The sequence below is a fragment of the Anneissia japonica genome, unplaced genomic scaffold (assembly GCF_011630105.1).
Source record: "Anneissia japonica isolate Jap-2015-1 unplaced genomic scaffold, ASM1163010v1 scaffold585_len4108843_cov191, whole genome shotgun sequence".
In the NCBI taxonomy this organism is placed as follows: domain Eukaryota; kingdom Metazoa; phylum Echinodermata; class Crinoidea; order Comatulida; family Comatulidae; genus Anneissia; species Anneissia japonica.
In genome coordinates this window covers 179240-195958 of record NW_022716829.1, presented here as the reverse complement: position 1 = coordinate 195958, position 16719 = coordinate 179240, and the positions used below count along the sequence as shown (strand labels likewise).

General features: G+C 32.7%; 1 protein-coding gene across 1 annotated transcript in view; it reads right to left on the bottom strand.

Annotated features, from left to right (window-relative positions):
- LOC117109845 (adenylate cyclase type 3-like) overlaps nt 1-10805 on the bottom strand; it is a 29196-nt gene extending 18391 nt beyond the window's left edge. Inside the window, exons 1-5 of the mRNA XM_033252290.1 lie at nt 10602-10805; nt 5161-5894; nt 4030-4179; nt 2106-2224; nt 399-570 (exon numbers count right to left, since the gene is read on the bottom strand). Of these exons, the coding sequence (XP_033108181.1) occupies nt 399-570; nt 2106-2224; nt 4030-4179; nt 5161-5802 (1083 nt within the window). The 5' untranslated portion in view covers nt 5803-5894; nt 10602-10805. The remainder of the gene's footprint in view (nt 1-398; nt 571-2105; nt 2225-4029; nt 4180-5160; nt 5895-10601) is intronic.
- Nucleotides 10806-16719: the final 5914 nt, after the last annotated feature.

Below are 16719 nucleotides of genomic sequence, written 5' to 3'. Positions count from 1 at the left end.
AACAAATAGGTGCATATAACATAAATCAAGGTAGCCGTTAACACTTTTAAATCATATATAAATCATCAAAGAAAGGTAAATACAGTGTTCGAATAAAGGACTTAATAAATACATCGTGTAGCATAGCTCTCAACGAATGTAGTCCTGTAAATAAATAAATTCATTTATTTACTTTTCTTTGATGATTTATATATATATATATATATATATATATATATATAATACAATATAATATAATGGTTGGATCTCAGTAGAGATCTAAATTTGATAAGCAGCAGCTAATAAGTAAACATAAACAACCAGAAATAGAAACAGAGCTTTCGGACAACACTAGTCCTATAGATATATACATAAATTGATTATCTTCAAAATAGCATGATGATAATGATAATTGTCGAGGTTATTATACTGTACAAAACGTTAAGAAAATAAATTAGATAAAATGATGAAAACCTGACCTCCGCAAGTTTGTCAAAATTGGCAAACAGTGCGTTAAGTGTCTTGACGAGCTCTTGAGACGTCAATTTCGAAGACATTGCGGTAAATCCCACGATATCGGCGAACAAAATACTGAGGTTAAAGAGGGGCAAAACAATATAACATTTTAAAGATTAATCAACATGTCGTATGTATTAAATTATCATCTACATAAATATGTATTGTTTCGCATCAATTTATTTTGCATTGTGGTTCTTGTAGTTTTATTTATTATTAATCATTATAGCGTGGAAACGACAGCAATTTCGAACTCGTTTTTGTGACTTTTGTTATTTTCTTGGTGTTTTTTGTAATCCTGTTTGTTAGTTATTGTCTGGTGACTTCGGTTGATAACTTTTCTTTTTCATTTAATTCATTTCGTGGAATCTTACGTTTTGAAACCTAGGCCTAGCCCCGACAATGGACTGCTACAGAACACATTACAATAGCATTCAAATGATGTTTCAGCCCATTGTTTTCTTAAATGAAGTAAGGAGCCAGTCTCACGTCACAAGTGAATACCAGTCCAAAGCTCTTAACTATAATAGCGGATACCAACGTAAACGTAGTAGAGCGTAGAAGAGTAGAAGAGGTGGAAGACAGATCAATTCCACGTGACACACCAACAAAAACGCAAGTCAAGTTACCGGTTTTCCTCCTCACCAATGCCCGTTCTCTTGTCAACAAATTAGAAGAAGTAGATTTATTATTTGATGATGCTTCTTGCTTTATATTCTTTTTTTTATCTTTTCAATCCAATTGATTTTTTTTTCTTTTTAAATATTTTATCATTTTTGTTTAATTTATTTTTTTTAAATTTAATTTTAATTGTAATTTTTTGAAATCTTTTATCTCTAATTAACAATTGTAAATGTTGTGAATGTTGTAATTTTGATATCTATTTTTTTGTTGTAATACAGTATAACATGCAAGTTGACCTTAAGGGTCACTATTTGTTGTAATTTTGATAGAATTTGTTTGAAGTTTGAATAAAGAATAATATATAATTTATTTATCTTGAATTTATTATAATACTACCGTAATAATTATTATTATGAATAACTGGTTGCATTTTTGATTCGATCATTTACCAGGAAACAGTTAGATTTACCGTATTAGAACATGATAATTGTGTAGATAAGTAGGCTATGTTATTAAATTCCTTACAATATGTTTGTTCTTGTGAGGTTTACTTATGTATTTTGTACTTTAAATGTAAAGCGCATTTGAACATAAATTATGAAAAGAGTGACAATATGTGGTAAATAAATAAATAAATCAATACACTATAGAAGTTGCTATGAAGACGTTTACTGTAGATGCGGTTTTTGTTATAAGCATGTAAACAATGGAAACGTTTCATTGAACATAATTGCACATTGCATGCAGTGCTGAAAAACCCAACACTATAATATAACGTAATATCATTATAAAAATGAATTTCGTTGAAGCCTTCAAGCTGTATTCATATATCAAAATCTCATCACATTCAACGTCAATACCAGCAACCGATTTCGACGAGCATCCTTGAGATAATTATAAGTCTAATAAAAATTTAATCATCATTTTATTGTTATTTCACAATCATTTTCGTGCAAAGCATTAATACAAACATATTTTCCCCATACCTTACACTTTCGTGTCGACTGATGTAAATTCGACTAAATGAACCTTTATTTTCTTGGCCAAACGATTTTACCATATCATCGGCAATGTGTTTCGGTAAAACAGACAACATGAGATCCTCCTGTGAAATAAAAAGTTGACAAGATAATGACTGCCCCAAATTTAATATTTCTGTAAAACATATTTGATAAGCCTACCCAAATTAACATACTAAAAAAATTTCAAGTCTGAGTGTGATATTTCCGATAAGTTTTAGAATTACCTCAGCCCCAAGCATGCTATGTGGCTGGTTAGATCATGGAGGAATAAAAAATGTTGGACAACATACAATTAAACAAGGCTCAAAATGTTTTTCAAACAAGGCAGGTGCCTTTCTTATTCTCGACCCATTTAAATGATGGTGATGTGAGTTTGGATTTTAATAATATCCCCAGTAAAACCAATTTTTATTATCTATTTATTAATTTATTCGGTATAAGACACTCAAAATACAACAACACTTGAAAATCTTTTGAGTTTACATACAAAAAGATGCCTATCAAAACAAAAAACCGACACAAAATACTATACTGTACAATCAAAAATACAAATAAGCCTCCAGTAAATGAAGTTAAGGAAAACAAAATTATAAAAAAAGCAATTTTTACAAATATATAAAATATATTTTAATTCATTATTATCAAATATATATTATTCTATTAAAAATTACACAGAAATTGATTATAAATTATACAATTCATTAAAATTGATTAAAATAAATTATATTCTAATATTCTTAGCAAATTCTTTAAAAATTACCAAAAACATCATAAAAGTCAATTACTTAATAGGCTTATGACTAGAAAATCAAGTGAGTTGATTCAAAAAGCATTTAATTCCAATAAATCATGGTACAAATTAAACACTTGAGAGCGATGAGGTACAAAAACGACTGGTCCTACAGCGTGGTACACTTTACTTGTTGGAGTTACGTAATAATATTTCTGGTTTGGGGTTCTGGTGTCTCAAGTAAAATCAAACTGATATATCTTTCATTGTTCACTATTATGTCTATATATGATCATCAATACAGTTTAAAAATGAGCCCAACAGTCAGCAATACGCATAAAAATGGGTCCATCTTAAAACTCTGTCCAGACTATAAAATTTCCTTTGAAAAAAAAAACTGTTGTATGCCCATATATAGTCATGATGTGCCTATATATGGTCATGATGTGCCTATATATGGTCATGATGTGCCTATATTATGTTTAGATATGTCAAATGTTTTTGTCAAATAAAATTTAATAGTCAGAACAGGGCTTTAAATGAGTCCACGCTTGTCCACAGTTTGAAAATCATGGCACGGCATTGTAGTCCGTCAAAAATCACCTTAACCATGGTATAAGTTCCTACCTCAACCAAACTCAAACCGTAGGTTCTTTATGTATTGGAAAGATCATATATTGTTGTTGCGTTGTACAAAATGCGGGATTTAAGGGAAAAAAGCAAGTTTTATAACCAGATTTAGCCGCTTGTCGCCGTCGATTGTTTACCTCGAGAAGTGACGTCACGAGGCTAAAATAACGATACGCCATTTACGTATCTACAAAACGAAGGTTAAGATCACAGAAAGTCAATTTTTTTTCTTTTTCTTTATTAATCTGTATCTATGCACAGGGCAATTATGATCTCTATGGAGTGACCCATCTAGTTAATGGATGAATGGATGGATTTATTTGCTTTAAAAACTAAGGATAACAGACAATAGTCTGAAGAACAATATCGGAAGAAGACGTTTCTCTGGAAATTCATACATTAACCATACTTTGTACACAAGTACTGCGCACTTAATTGTTATATGAGTAACTTAAGAGTACATTAGTAATTATATATGTAATAATTTACAAATTATATCGGATGGTATGATCGTCAAATGATACTAACCTGTCTTTCTCTCTCGGTGTCAAGTTTCATTTTGAGCTCGAGGGACCTTTTTGTTTCCATAAATGCACGTCGTTGTTTCTTATCAAGCATTAGAAAACTTATGGAGCCAACCAAAATAACACACGCAAACAAAAGTATATTCGCCCCAATCTATAAACAAAATGAAACACCCCATTTTACATATTATATAAAATATACTGTACACAAAAGAGACGAAATACAACAATATTTGGGATACACCAACTGGTATCAGAGAGCGAGAGATCGAGACCTCTGGAAACGACATGCTAAGTTTGCCAATGCAGCTACATTTATGTTTTTTTTTATTACTTCAGGTGCATTTCATAAAACAATACAGATGATGTTGCAACAGAATAAAGCAACACTTTAAAGTTACTATACATATATGGCTATGCATAAAAAATCGATTCATTTTTCTACTTAAACCAAAATGCATGATGTAAAAGAAACAATTTAAATTCAGTCTTACATACCTACATTGTTCTGCTATTTTTAAATGCAATGTACTGTGCAATTTTTTATGCTTCTCATATACCAATTTTAAATGGTTTATATGAGGTTTTTGTCCAATAACCTTACAGTTATAAATGTGTAGTTTTGGAATAAATATTGAGTTGTTAATTGCATGATTATTTTTATGGTTTTCAATACCAAAGTATATGCTTTCTTTAGTTAAAGTTAATTTTCTTTGAATCTTTGTTCTATAACAGCTTGTAATTGTTTTCACAGAATATTAATTACTTTGCATTCAACAGACATGTGTATTAAAGTTTGTTTTTCTTCTAAGAAAAATTCACAAATTGGTGATCCAACAATATATATCTTATGAAGAAAAGTGTTAGTATAACTTATACGGTGAATAAATCTAAACTGAAAATGTTTAAGTTTTGTATTGATTGTGCATTTATGAAATGTTGTGAAAATCATATTCCACTAGAATCGAAAATTTTCCCACATACACATGCGCAGTTTAATTTTCTTCACGGAATCCTCAATTGCGCATGCCCATGGGTAAAACTTTCAGAGATTCGCTCGAATAAATTCGCTTAGTGGAAAACGGCCTTTATTCGTACCTACATTGATCTCAGGAAAATGTAAAAGAAGGCTTACCTGTGGTCCGATGTCCTTTCCTTTAGCCTTTATTGCAATGATGATGCAATGAGTCAATGACGACACCACATTCAATGCCAGTACAGTCAATAACTTTTGAGGCAACATTACAAAAAGTCCAAATATGAAGAAAATCTGCCATCCGACTCCGCTACTAGGAACAATCGGATGATAATACATGAGAAGATCGGCGAAAGTTTGGCCACAGATAAGAAACCAGACAGCATATGGCATGATATATGTTAAAGAAAAATCGGATATCAGACGGAATTGGCAAAGAAAAAAGAGCATGAGATTACACACAAATGCTATGCCTTGAACTGTAATTACCGATCCTTTGTTACTAAGAGTGTCCATAGAGTACAGAATGATAACTGCGATGTCAAACAATAGGGCAAACGCTATTAAGACGGGGAGGGCACCCCAGCGTTGTCTCATGAAATATTCCTGATACATATCCTCCATACCTTCTTCGGTAAATCTTCTACTCATTACCCTATTCTTTAAGATGGACAGCAATGAAGGCTTTTTAACAATATCTGAATTACTGCCACTGGTTCCATAGAGACTACTCATCATGTTTGGCATTTCGAACTCGCAAGTCGAGTCGAAGTCGTTTATTATCTGCTCTGACTTATCCATATTGTTTATTTTTTGGTACAATGATGTGATGCTTTTGTTGGATTTCCAGTAAGAAGCCGAGTTTTAGTTCCAAACGTCATCCATTTTTTTCGCTGCAAGGAAAAATAAAAAACATGATATTATTGTTTCTATATAGTTTCTTAAATGAAACATGACAATCTAGTTAGTAATCGATATTTTAATATTGTAATCAACTAATAAATATATAAATACGCAGGCCTATTACCTCAGATGCTTTTGTTGACTTTATGTTAATGTAGGTCTAAACCTCAAACACTCTCATAATCATGGTCATTTTCACAATGTCAACATAGTCACATCTATACTGTAAACACACATACATTATATTTTGCTTCCACATTACATCCGCCACAAATAACTTCATGACAGACAGGCCTGCATTATTGTCAGCTCTGGTACGATTGGCAGAAACGCAATCATCCAACAACGCAATCCATTTATTTCAACAAACCCGGACCTAAAATTTAGCATATCACGGTAAACACTTATGACCAAAGGAAAAGACCAACAATTCTCCTAAAACCTCTACAACACATCGCCAGTAAGTTTCATCCCATATTTGACAATATTTTATGGTACATAAACATCATAACACCAAATAATCATGCTTGCATAGCCTGGTACATAGTCTACAACCACTTAAAGATTGTCTATAATGCCCCTTTCCCACATTCACGATTTTTTTTTTTATGTGTATTTTTTAAGTCAGTAAAGCCGGACACTCACTGCGATGTACGACGGTAGTACGACCGTCGCACGACGAATTCACATTTACTTCCGGCAAACGGCAAACGACGCAACGCCGTTTGCTGATTGTCAGTGGCAATCTGAACGGATCCTCAAAAGGGGGGGTGCGGGGATGAAACGATTGATTTTTAATTTAAAATAGAGGGATGGGCGACCACAATGACGGTGACGGCACTCGATTTTGGAGCGCAGTATTCGAAAACGAGGCTCGTGAACTGGGTCCCAAAAAAAAACTGGTGCTACAGGATTTTGAGCTAGTGTTATAAGATAGGGAATTTCCTAAAATGTACAGACTTTCAAAGGCTTGCATTCGGTAACCCCATAAAAAATCGTGTCAAACTTTAGATATTCCAATGTAAATTTGGCCGTTCTTTTCATTTATATGGGTTTTCACAAATGTTCACATAAACAAAATTACAAATGAGAGTTGAGCCTACACTGAAAATAACAAGATGAATCCTAACAAAAATGAAGCTCACCCCAAAAGAAATAATATTAAAATAACAGATAAAAATTAAACGGAACTTATAACCTTTTTTTTTTTTACAAATAATCATGTTACACTTCCAAATAGATGAAAAAGAAAACTACAAAATGATGAAAACAATTTTAACCCATGTATTTACCGTGTTTATTCGAAAAAAACGCACCGGGGCGTTTAATGTTGAGAAGGGACGAGGGAGGCGTTTATTTTTTGGGTGTAAAATGAATACGTATACTGTACTCAAATAAACGGCCCTTAATTTTACTGTTAATATGGAACTACAACATATAATTACCGTTAAAATGTGTTATTGCGTGATCATAAAGACTTATTGATCCCAGCCAAATGTAACATTAATAGAATGTATTGAGAATGATATTGCTTCCATTGTATTTGCTTAAGTGAGTGGGAGTTTATTAAAGGAAAAAATAAACTTTATTCGAGGGGCGTTTATTTCAAATGAGGGTCTAGAGGGGGCGTTTATTCCAGAGTGCATTTATCCAAAGCGGGGCGTTTACACTTTCTTTTTTTTTAAGAACCAGTAAAATTTTGCCCTAGCTCAGTGTTCTTATTTTGTCCTTATGTTACAAGCTTTTCAAACATACAAATGTATTATTGTACCAGTATACTGTACACTGTACTGGAATGTAGGTAAAAGTACCCCAGGAAAAACTGGCCCCGAAAAAAAAAGGTCACTGAAAAAACGTCCCCAGAAAAAAGGTTCCGGTAAAAAAGGCCCCATATGACAAGCAGGTATACACCTCCTGTACTGTATTATAGAGTGTATTACATAATCACACCTACTGCACATAAGGTACAGTACAGATATATTTTTTTGTTTTTCTAGTTTTTTTTAAATAAAAATCTCATTGGACATTTTACCTCAGCCTCAATTTGTTCTTATTTTGTTCTTAATTTTTAAGTAATTTCAGCCTCAGTGTTCTTATAAAATGTGTTCTTATTTTTAAAAAAAAAGTGTATTCGAATAAATGCTGTAGGAAAACGAAATAAATTTAATTTAAATTCAAGCATGAGGTAAGCCTTTAGGCATTAGTTAGTCCTTTATCTTCCATTCATTGCCAGCTTGATTTGCTGTCATTTATTATTAATATTACCAGCCTCATATTGGCACGGCTAACACTGTATCTACTTCACACGCCTAATGAAGCTGACATCGGCTGTCAGAAAAAAGCTGGTGTAATGATAATGATAATTTATTCGGAAACTACACCTTTGAAACAGTGGCACACTTTACATGATAAAGGTGCGTCCAAAAATAAAACTTCCAACAGAATACAGCACACTAAAGAAAACAAAGCACAAATTGAGTAAACATAATTCAAGAATTTGACATAAATAACACCGAAACTTGTTACTTGTTACTTGTTTTGTTAGCCGTCCTCTAACTACCAGGCCGTCATTGACTGATATCAGTTGAAATATACACTGCTTTTTGACAGGGAGAGACCAGCATAGTCTGTGCTATAATGTTGTGTACATGTATCTTTGCATAGTTGGTATAATGCATACTTACTTATTTATTTTATTATTATTATTATTATTATTATTATTATTATTATTATTATTATTATTATTATTATTATTATTATTATTATTATTATTATTATTATTTTTATTATTATTATTATTATTATTATTAATTTTATTATTATTATTATTATTATTATTATTATTAATTGTTTGACTTATTTAATTAATTGACTTTTAACCCAAGGCGGGACCCTTGCAGGTACTCTCGATCCTCCCGGGACAAAAGGATACTGGAGTTAGTCTTAATGCATCATTGGTTAGAATAAAACAACTACCGAATAAATCGAATAAATGATCTAATACAGGGGTGGGCATTAAAATGGGTCGGAGGGCCAAAGTGAATTGTGATTCAACTCCGGGGACCACATGCGGCCGCACTTTGCCAACCTGTGATTAAATACAATATAACATGTCCTCTTACATAAATTAACCCACCTACTATAACTGATTCTTTAAAATAAAATAAAAAGTTAATATGTAAATGAATAATTTATTTTATTTTAAAGAATCAGTTATAGTAGGTGATTCTTTAAAATAAAATAAAAAGTTAATATTTAAATGAATAAATTAACGAATATAGAAAAAAATGCAATAACTTTTATTAGCCTGGTATTGGCCAGCTATATTGTGTGTGTGTGTGTGGGGGGGGGATGGGGTTTCATTCATTTCATAATAATACATAAACAAGAGAGGAAATTACAGAATATGTGCAATATAACAGAACTCATAAATTTCTTAGATTGTTAAAAAACGTTAAAAAGAAACATCAATGTAATTGTCAATACAATTTTATGGAAGTTGAATAGAGAGATAATAAAATTATACTCCACTTAATATATATCCATAAGATCTTATTAATAGGTCCATGGTTTTACTAAGTGTATAAATAAATACTGAATAATTATAATAAATGCTCTGATGATGTTAATTTATAATTTCTAGTGGATGGTCAGAAGCCGATTTATCATATCAGTCTATAAGTTTTTTATTTGAAATCACGAACACTCTCGACTACCGTTACCTCTCTCATTATATATACAGAAGTGTATTTGCATTTATACATATTACGATGGTTTTTTTTTTTTTAAATAAAACGGTGGCTTTGAAATTATTGTAGGTAAGCAGATTGGCCTACACAAAAAGTCACATGATAGACCTACTGTTTCTNGGGGGGGTCCTTTTAAAAAGCCAGAGGTATAGTACCGTAGTGCCTCATGCGCCATGATGACTTGTTGAGGTACAGTTAAAGAACTGCTCTTGGTTCCGAGGGCGAATTTCATATCGAGATGAAGTAAATGGTAAATTGTTACTTGATGCCAATAGGTTTTAATTATGTGCTAAGCTCGCCACATAGAGACAGAACGCCTGACGCGGGATCTTTTCAAAGTGAGCATATGAAATGTTGTAGCTTCTCAAATATGGCAGCAGTACAGCGTTTGTTTATATGTATAAAATCCAAATTGGTCTCTCTTTTTATGTTAGCTTTTGTTAACCATTAAATATGTTTCTTCAAGCTAAGGAAAAGGAGTACGTTTAACTTCAAGTAAGCAACCTAAATCAAACAAGTTTGCCCAGCTGAGATGGGGTAGGCCAATCGGAGGAAAGTTGCAGTTGATGGTTAACAATTGGGCCTTACCGAGATTGAAAGTTCAAGCACTTATATAAGGCCTATAATATTTTGTAAAATTGTAAATGATATTATATTAGGCCTATGCTATCAATATTGTAGGCCTATATAACTTCATGATAACCATGATAATTAAAGGGTTTATTCTTAAAAAAAAAAACAAAAAAAAAAAAACTCTGTTGAAACATTAAATCCCCATCGTAGATAAATTGATGAAATTTAGTTCTAGGTGGCCAGCAATCAATTGTTTAATATTATTAATTAATGAACAGCAGTATAAATGACGCACTCTAAAGAAATCCTTAATTTTAAAAGACAAATACATTTTTCATTTAACTAAATAAATTATGTTAAATCAATGTATCTTACCCATCATAGTTTTCTACTAATAGATGATTTTTACGACGTAACATTCCAATCGGTGGTCCGAAGACAACAAACTGATCTCCATATTTATTCGACTAAGAACACACACGACTCATCATCATCATCTAAGATTTGATTCCACTGTGAATCCGAGTTCATAAAACGCTGCGCATATAATTATCATCTAGCGAGCAATCACTAGCCAATTTACATATACCTACGCAATTACTGGTCCCGTCATTTAGTGCTTGTCGTACTTGGCACTCAATAGTTCGTCCAATAACAATCATGGATGCTCACATTCATCAAGTGTACGGCATCTATTTTCTCTTAGACGTTGAATCAAATTAATTTGTAGAATGCTATGACAACATCAACTGTACTACATTGCTAAGCAACAAAATCGATTGAGTCGGAATACAATAGACAATTGACAACGACAGGTTCTTAATGTGCAATGGAGATGGAGACTGATTTTCATAAAATGTTGATTGTTGACAACTCACTGGTCATTTCTGCTGTGTTCATAGTACTATCATAACAATTCCAACGTATTACTTCATTAAGATAGACCACAATCTTCTCCATGTATACTTATCAAACACTGAATGCTTCAATATGTTCGATTTTTTAAACTGATTTAATGGTCATTATTGTTTTTATGTGGGAGGGGTTTCGGTTTCTCAACCTCAAGATCGGGGTTCGAAACTTCGCTGTGCAATTCGCTTGTGTTCTGGGACAAGACACTTCGTTTGCCTCTATCCACCCAGGAGTATAAATGGGTTCCTGGTGGTTCACTACTGGAGAGCAAGAGCGGCGTGGAATGGAACTGGCCACTCTACCACACAATGCCGAAGCTTAGTAAGATGGGTTAACAGCTCATTCCCCTACATTCAGTAATGAATAAGGGACTACCTTTACCTTATTGTTTGTAAATACATTTACAAAATGTTGACCGAATGTATAGTCTTGCTACACGCACTTGGCGAATGCTGTCAGATTGGCATTGTACACCACTTTTTGATTTACTAAGTGGTCGGTATTGATTTCATAGTATTATAAAAATTTTGACTAAACACTTAAAATGTTTTAATATATTCATTATTGGTCATTAATCTATAGCTGTTGAATGTCAGGCCCGTAGGCAGGGTGTGCGGAGGGTGCGGACGCACCCCCCACCACCAATTCCAAAAGGTCCACTTTTTACAACCTATGATTTCACAAAATCGTTTCTAATTATCACAAAATGCTATAGCATGCATTGCATTATACATTTGCCAGCTTATCTAACCGTTGATTTTTAATAATGCGGTATGAAATTTGTTAGAAATTGATCGTCTCTGGTGACCGCAGATTGATCTATATAATATGAAGAATGTTATCTACAGGCCTGCAGATGTATAGGACATAATAACGTTACTTTTTCAGGTCCCAAAAACACCCAAATTAATGAAAATTTAAATGAAATATTCATGAATTATGTTTGAGAAATCTATTATGTAAGACCCTCAAAATGCTACTTTGTCGCTTTTCTCACAAACCCCCTCCAGGCCTCTGCCCCTGGACCACCAAATTTCAAAAAAGTCCACTTTTTAAAACCTATTATTTCACTAAAATCGTTCCTAATTATCGCGAAATGCTATAGTATGCATTACATTTTTTTGCCCGCTCTTTTACACGTTGATTTTTAATAATGTGCTACGAAATCTGTTGGAAATTATCAGCTCCAGTGATTGTAGGCCTACAGATGTAAAGGACATGAAAAATTATAATTTCACAGTGGTGGATTCAAGGGGGGAGAGCCCCCTAAAATTATAAAAGAAATTGAGAAAAAAGAAAAATCATAATTAAAGTTTGTCTGAGTGCGCCATTTCCGGCCACTTCTAGGTGCCATAATCATAAATTTTCTTACCTCAGCCCCTACCATGGTGGGGCTGAGGTGGTGTTGACCATCTGTCTGCGCAAGTTTCTCCCTTCACCCCACCCTCTATTTCTCCTGCTTTACTGTAGGTCCCTAGACAATACTCAAATGAATGAAAATTTAAATAGGATATTAAAAATTATGGATTTTAGAAATCCATTTAAAAAGGCCCTCAAAATGCTAATTTGTCAGAGCTTCCAGAAGATTTGCCACACCCTCGCGGGGATCCCTAGGCAGTCGCCCATCATGAAGGTCCACTTCGGTTGCAAAACGCACCTCCCCATCGAAAATCCTGCCTACGGGCCTGAATGTTGCTAATTGAGTTTGCCAATATGCTGCACCATTAATACTGATTTAAAGGTCACAATTGTTTACGTATCATTCGAAATCATAGATATTCTGATAACGGTAGATTACTTTCTAATTTCATGGAGCTTCATAGCCCATGCTCCTTTCGATGAAATTGTCGAAATCCATGATTTATTTTCGATTAGGGTTATTCTAAGTATAAAGCTTAAAATAATTTGAATCCAATAATATAATCATTACATAACACGATTAATGGCGGATTGTAGGCTTGGTTTGAATGATAATTAAAATAGGAAAAAAAACATGTTACGATATTCGACTGGAAAGATCGGTTTGGAAACATATCAGTCTGATTGCGCATGTTTGCTGTGCAATTAACTGTTCAAATACAGGTCTTCAAGAATAATATTATTATAATTGCATGTAAAATGTGTTTTCAGGCTATTTTATTGCAATGCATGTTGATCTCCTTCATGCATTGAAAAAAAAAGATATAAGTTTAAGTCATCATATGAGAATCATCAATTTAAAATAAAAGAGATTATTAACCAATTTAGAAATTGAAGAGGGAAATGGGAGAGAAATGAGAACGTGTAAACTATGTCAAGAAAATTGTTGAAGATTAATTTAATTAGGTCTAAATTTTACAATGTATTTTATACAATGATTTAAGAAGAAAATATATTTCACGATTCATTTATTCATTCCCATAAACAAATTAGGTATATTATTTTCGAATACCAAATTTATTATTGATTTAGGAAAATACGTTTTTTCGATTATTAAAGTAAGAAAACATTATCTTGATTTCCTTCATTAAATTTCACTTTGTGTTAGAGCTTAAAGGCCGGTGTACCACTGAATAAATTCTCAATATGGGGGAAAGAAGGAAAGATAAAAAATAAAATATTGTGTCTCATGATTTTTGCTTGGTCAATGACAAATTTACAGCAATTTTGCTGATTTTCCTTCGTTGCTATGGACGATAAAATAGTGTTGCGATGCAATTATATCAAAGGTTTCTGCAGTTTTTTTTTTTTTTTTTTTACATAATGCTATTCTATGAAAATAATAAACAATTCAGTTGTTAACAATATTCATAAAACCTATGAAAATAAAGATTTTAATAAACTTTAAGCATCCCATATAGGCCTACTTAAATTTCATGTATAAAATCGGAAATTTGACTTTGTATAGAAACGGTTGCTTGGTGATTGAAAATATAGTTTTTCGTAACGCAAGATTAATTTTCGATGATTAACAAATATTTTGAGTAAGTTTCCAATTGTTGATAATTATTATTCGAGTAATGTTATTTTTTTATATGATTTAGCTAAAACTATAAGTTAAAGTGAAAAAATGGCGGCCAATTTAAATCTGTAATTTTGAGGTGTTCCCCCAAAGGGATTTTGGGTAATTTTGACTTCTGAACTTCTCAAGACCTATATTTTCAGAAAATATCAAAATTAACCGGTAGTACTTCCATTGCCACCTCGACGATTTTAGAGGATTTTTGGCTATAATCTGCTCGCCTACATTATTTACTGGCCTTTTACTTAAATTGATTGAATTTATTTTTGTCCAAATTCAACATTCAAAAACCATGGATTGCCATAATTTTCACGAAGTGGAACGGCTAACAAATGATATTATAATAATAAAGTTTTCATTCTGTCCCACTTTCGCTTTTTATCGTTCTGTCTTAAAATAACTTTCTTCGCAATTTGCAGCTAAACGTGTTTTCCAGCTAACACACGATCAGCTGCAATTTCGTTTCAAAAGTCTGTATCAGGAGCCGTATCAGGTTTGCAGACATATTGTTAGGATATGACCTACCTTTGAGTCTTTTTTCAAGAACTATTCACCATATGTTTTCACGATATTGTGATGTATATTCAATTCCAGTGAAATTAAAAAGCACCACATAATAACTTAGGTGAACAGCAACATGTAATGAATGGATATTATCGCTCATGCTTCACTATGATTTATTAGTTTATTAATAGTTAAAATCGGAAATTGATCAACCTACTTCAGAGTAGAATTATTAGTGCTATTGCCACTTGCTTGGTTTGTTTACGAAACACATTAAAATTAGCAACTATCGATTGCCTTTAGTGTTTAGTGTTTAGAAAAGTTAATCAATTACCCTTTAGGATATTTCGAACGGCAATTACACATTTTAGCATCACCCACTCTAAAGATCATAATATTTAATCGTTACACCACCGCTATCATAATTAGATATATATAACAAAAGTGGCACCACAACAAATTAATATTGTAAACATAGAATTTAATAAGGCATAGGCCTACTTCTCAGTGTCAGATCACATGAAAGAACATATTTATCTGCTTTCGTATTTCCTCAAGAAGCAGGCTTAAAATGGTCCGACAGGGATGGATATGTAAAGAAAGGCATGTCCACTTACCTTACGATCGATTAATGGATCTAGTAACGAAGACATAGCAAAATATTACACTGTACAGTAATGCATTTTCACAAAAATTTAATAACGGCAAATGGTGCTAATGTGTAGACCTATTGTAAATGCGATCTTCAGGTTCATCACATCACGTATAATGTGTCCTTGGGATGGCCTTTATGATTATATTCTTCTAGCATTGTGACCAAAACGGATTAGATAACGACGTATCTCATTTTGCCATAAAAAAATTAATTGATTGTTTATTGTCACACTGAACCGTTTGTGAATCTGCCATACAAGATCCATGCTAAATAATGGCACGTCATAGGTAAATATGTCAGAGCATAATAGCTAAATGTGCAATGGGGAAAATTAAAATGTGCCATAAGTTAAATATTAACATATGAATCATACTATTTCTACTGCGTCATAAGTGCTACCATAGGTATTATGATAGGTAGGTCTCTTGAACTCAACTGACTTTACCGATAGCATAATTATGTCGGTTTTTTCCACGATCGTGCGTGCCATTTTTTCGGTACTACGAGCGCCTAAGTAGAACTAAATGTTCAAAGCGATGTCGCTTTCGATAGCAAAATGGTTACTAGGTTACCAATTTCAGTCGAGTGGATTGAATCAGCTAAAAATAGAATAGGATAATTAAGGGGAACAACAGTGCTCAATGATTAAGTGAGGAACGCTATGCGCTAGCTAGCAGTAGGTGATACGAGGTGGTTTTTATCTACTTTATTGTTTTGCTTTGAACATGGGAGCGGCTGGGGCGGGGAGTTTTTATGGGAGGGGGCGTGTGCACCCCCTAGGTACGCCACTGAACAATGTTTTTACTTTCTACCAAGATCATGTGGGTTACAATTAAGTCTTATAGAGATTTGTTTACTTATACTTCATGAACGTACCAATAATAATTAATTTCTAGAATTCTTGACTTACAGACCAAAAGGTATTTATATACATTGTTTAATCTTGTCTCTCCTAGGCCTACTGAAATTCTTTCAATTATTTCTTTGACGATTAGCCCTCTATCAATATAAATAGTATAATTAACGACACTTTCAAAAGAAACCATATATAGGCCTATGGTTGGACGGGATCGTTTTTGCAAAAATTAAATCTTTCCGACGGAGACTGGTATGCACATTTTATATTTGTTAAGTTATCTTATTGTTGTTATGGATACTAATTCCTCTATAGTAATTACTTTTCGCAATTTTGACCTATAAACAATGAATCGCTTCATTCAACCTACTTCAGAGTAGAATTATTAGTGCTATTGCCACTTGCTTGGTTTGTTTACGAAACACATTAAAATTAGGCCTATGGTTGGACGGGATCGTTTTTGCAAAAATTAAATCTTTCCGACGTTATTATTCTTGATGTTTAAGAACTGGTTCATAGTGACATTTTTTATATGTATGTTTTATTTTAAGAATTTGTTTTCATT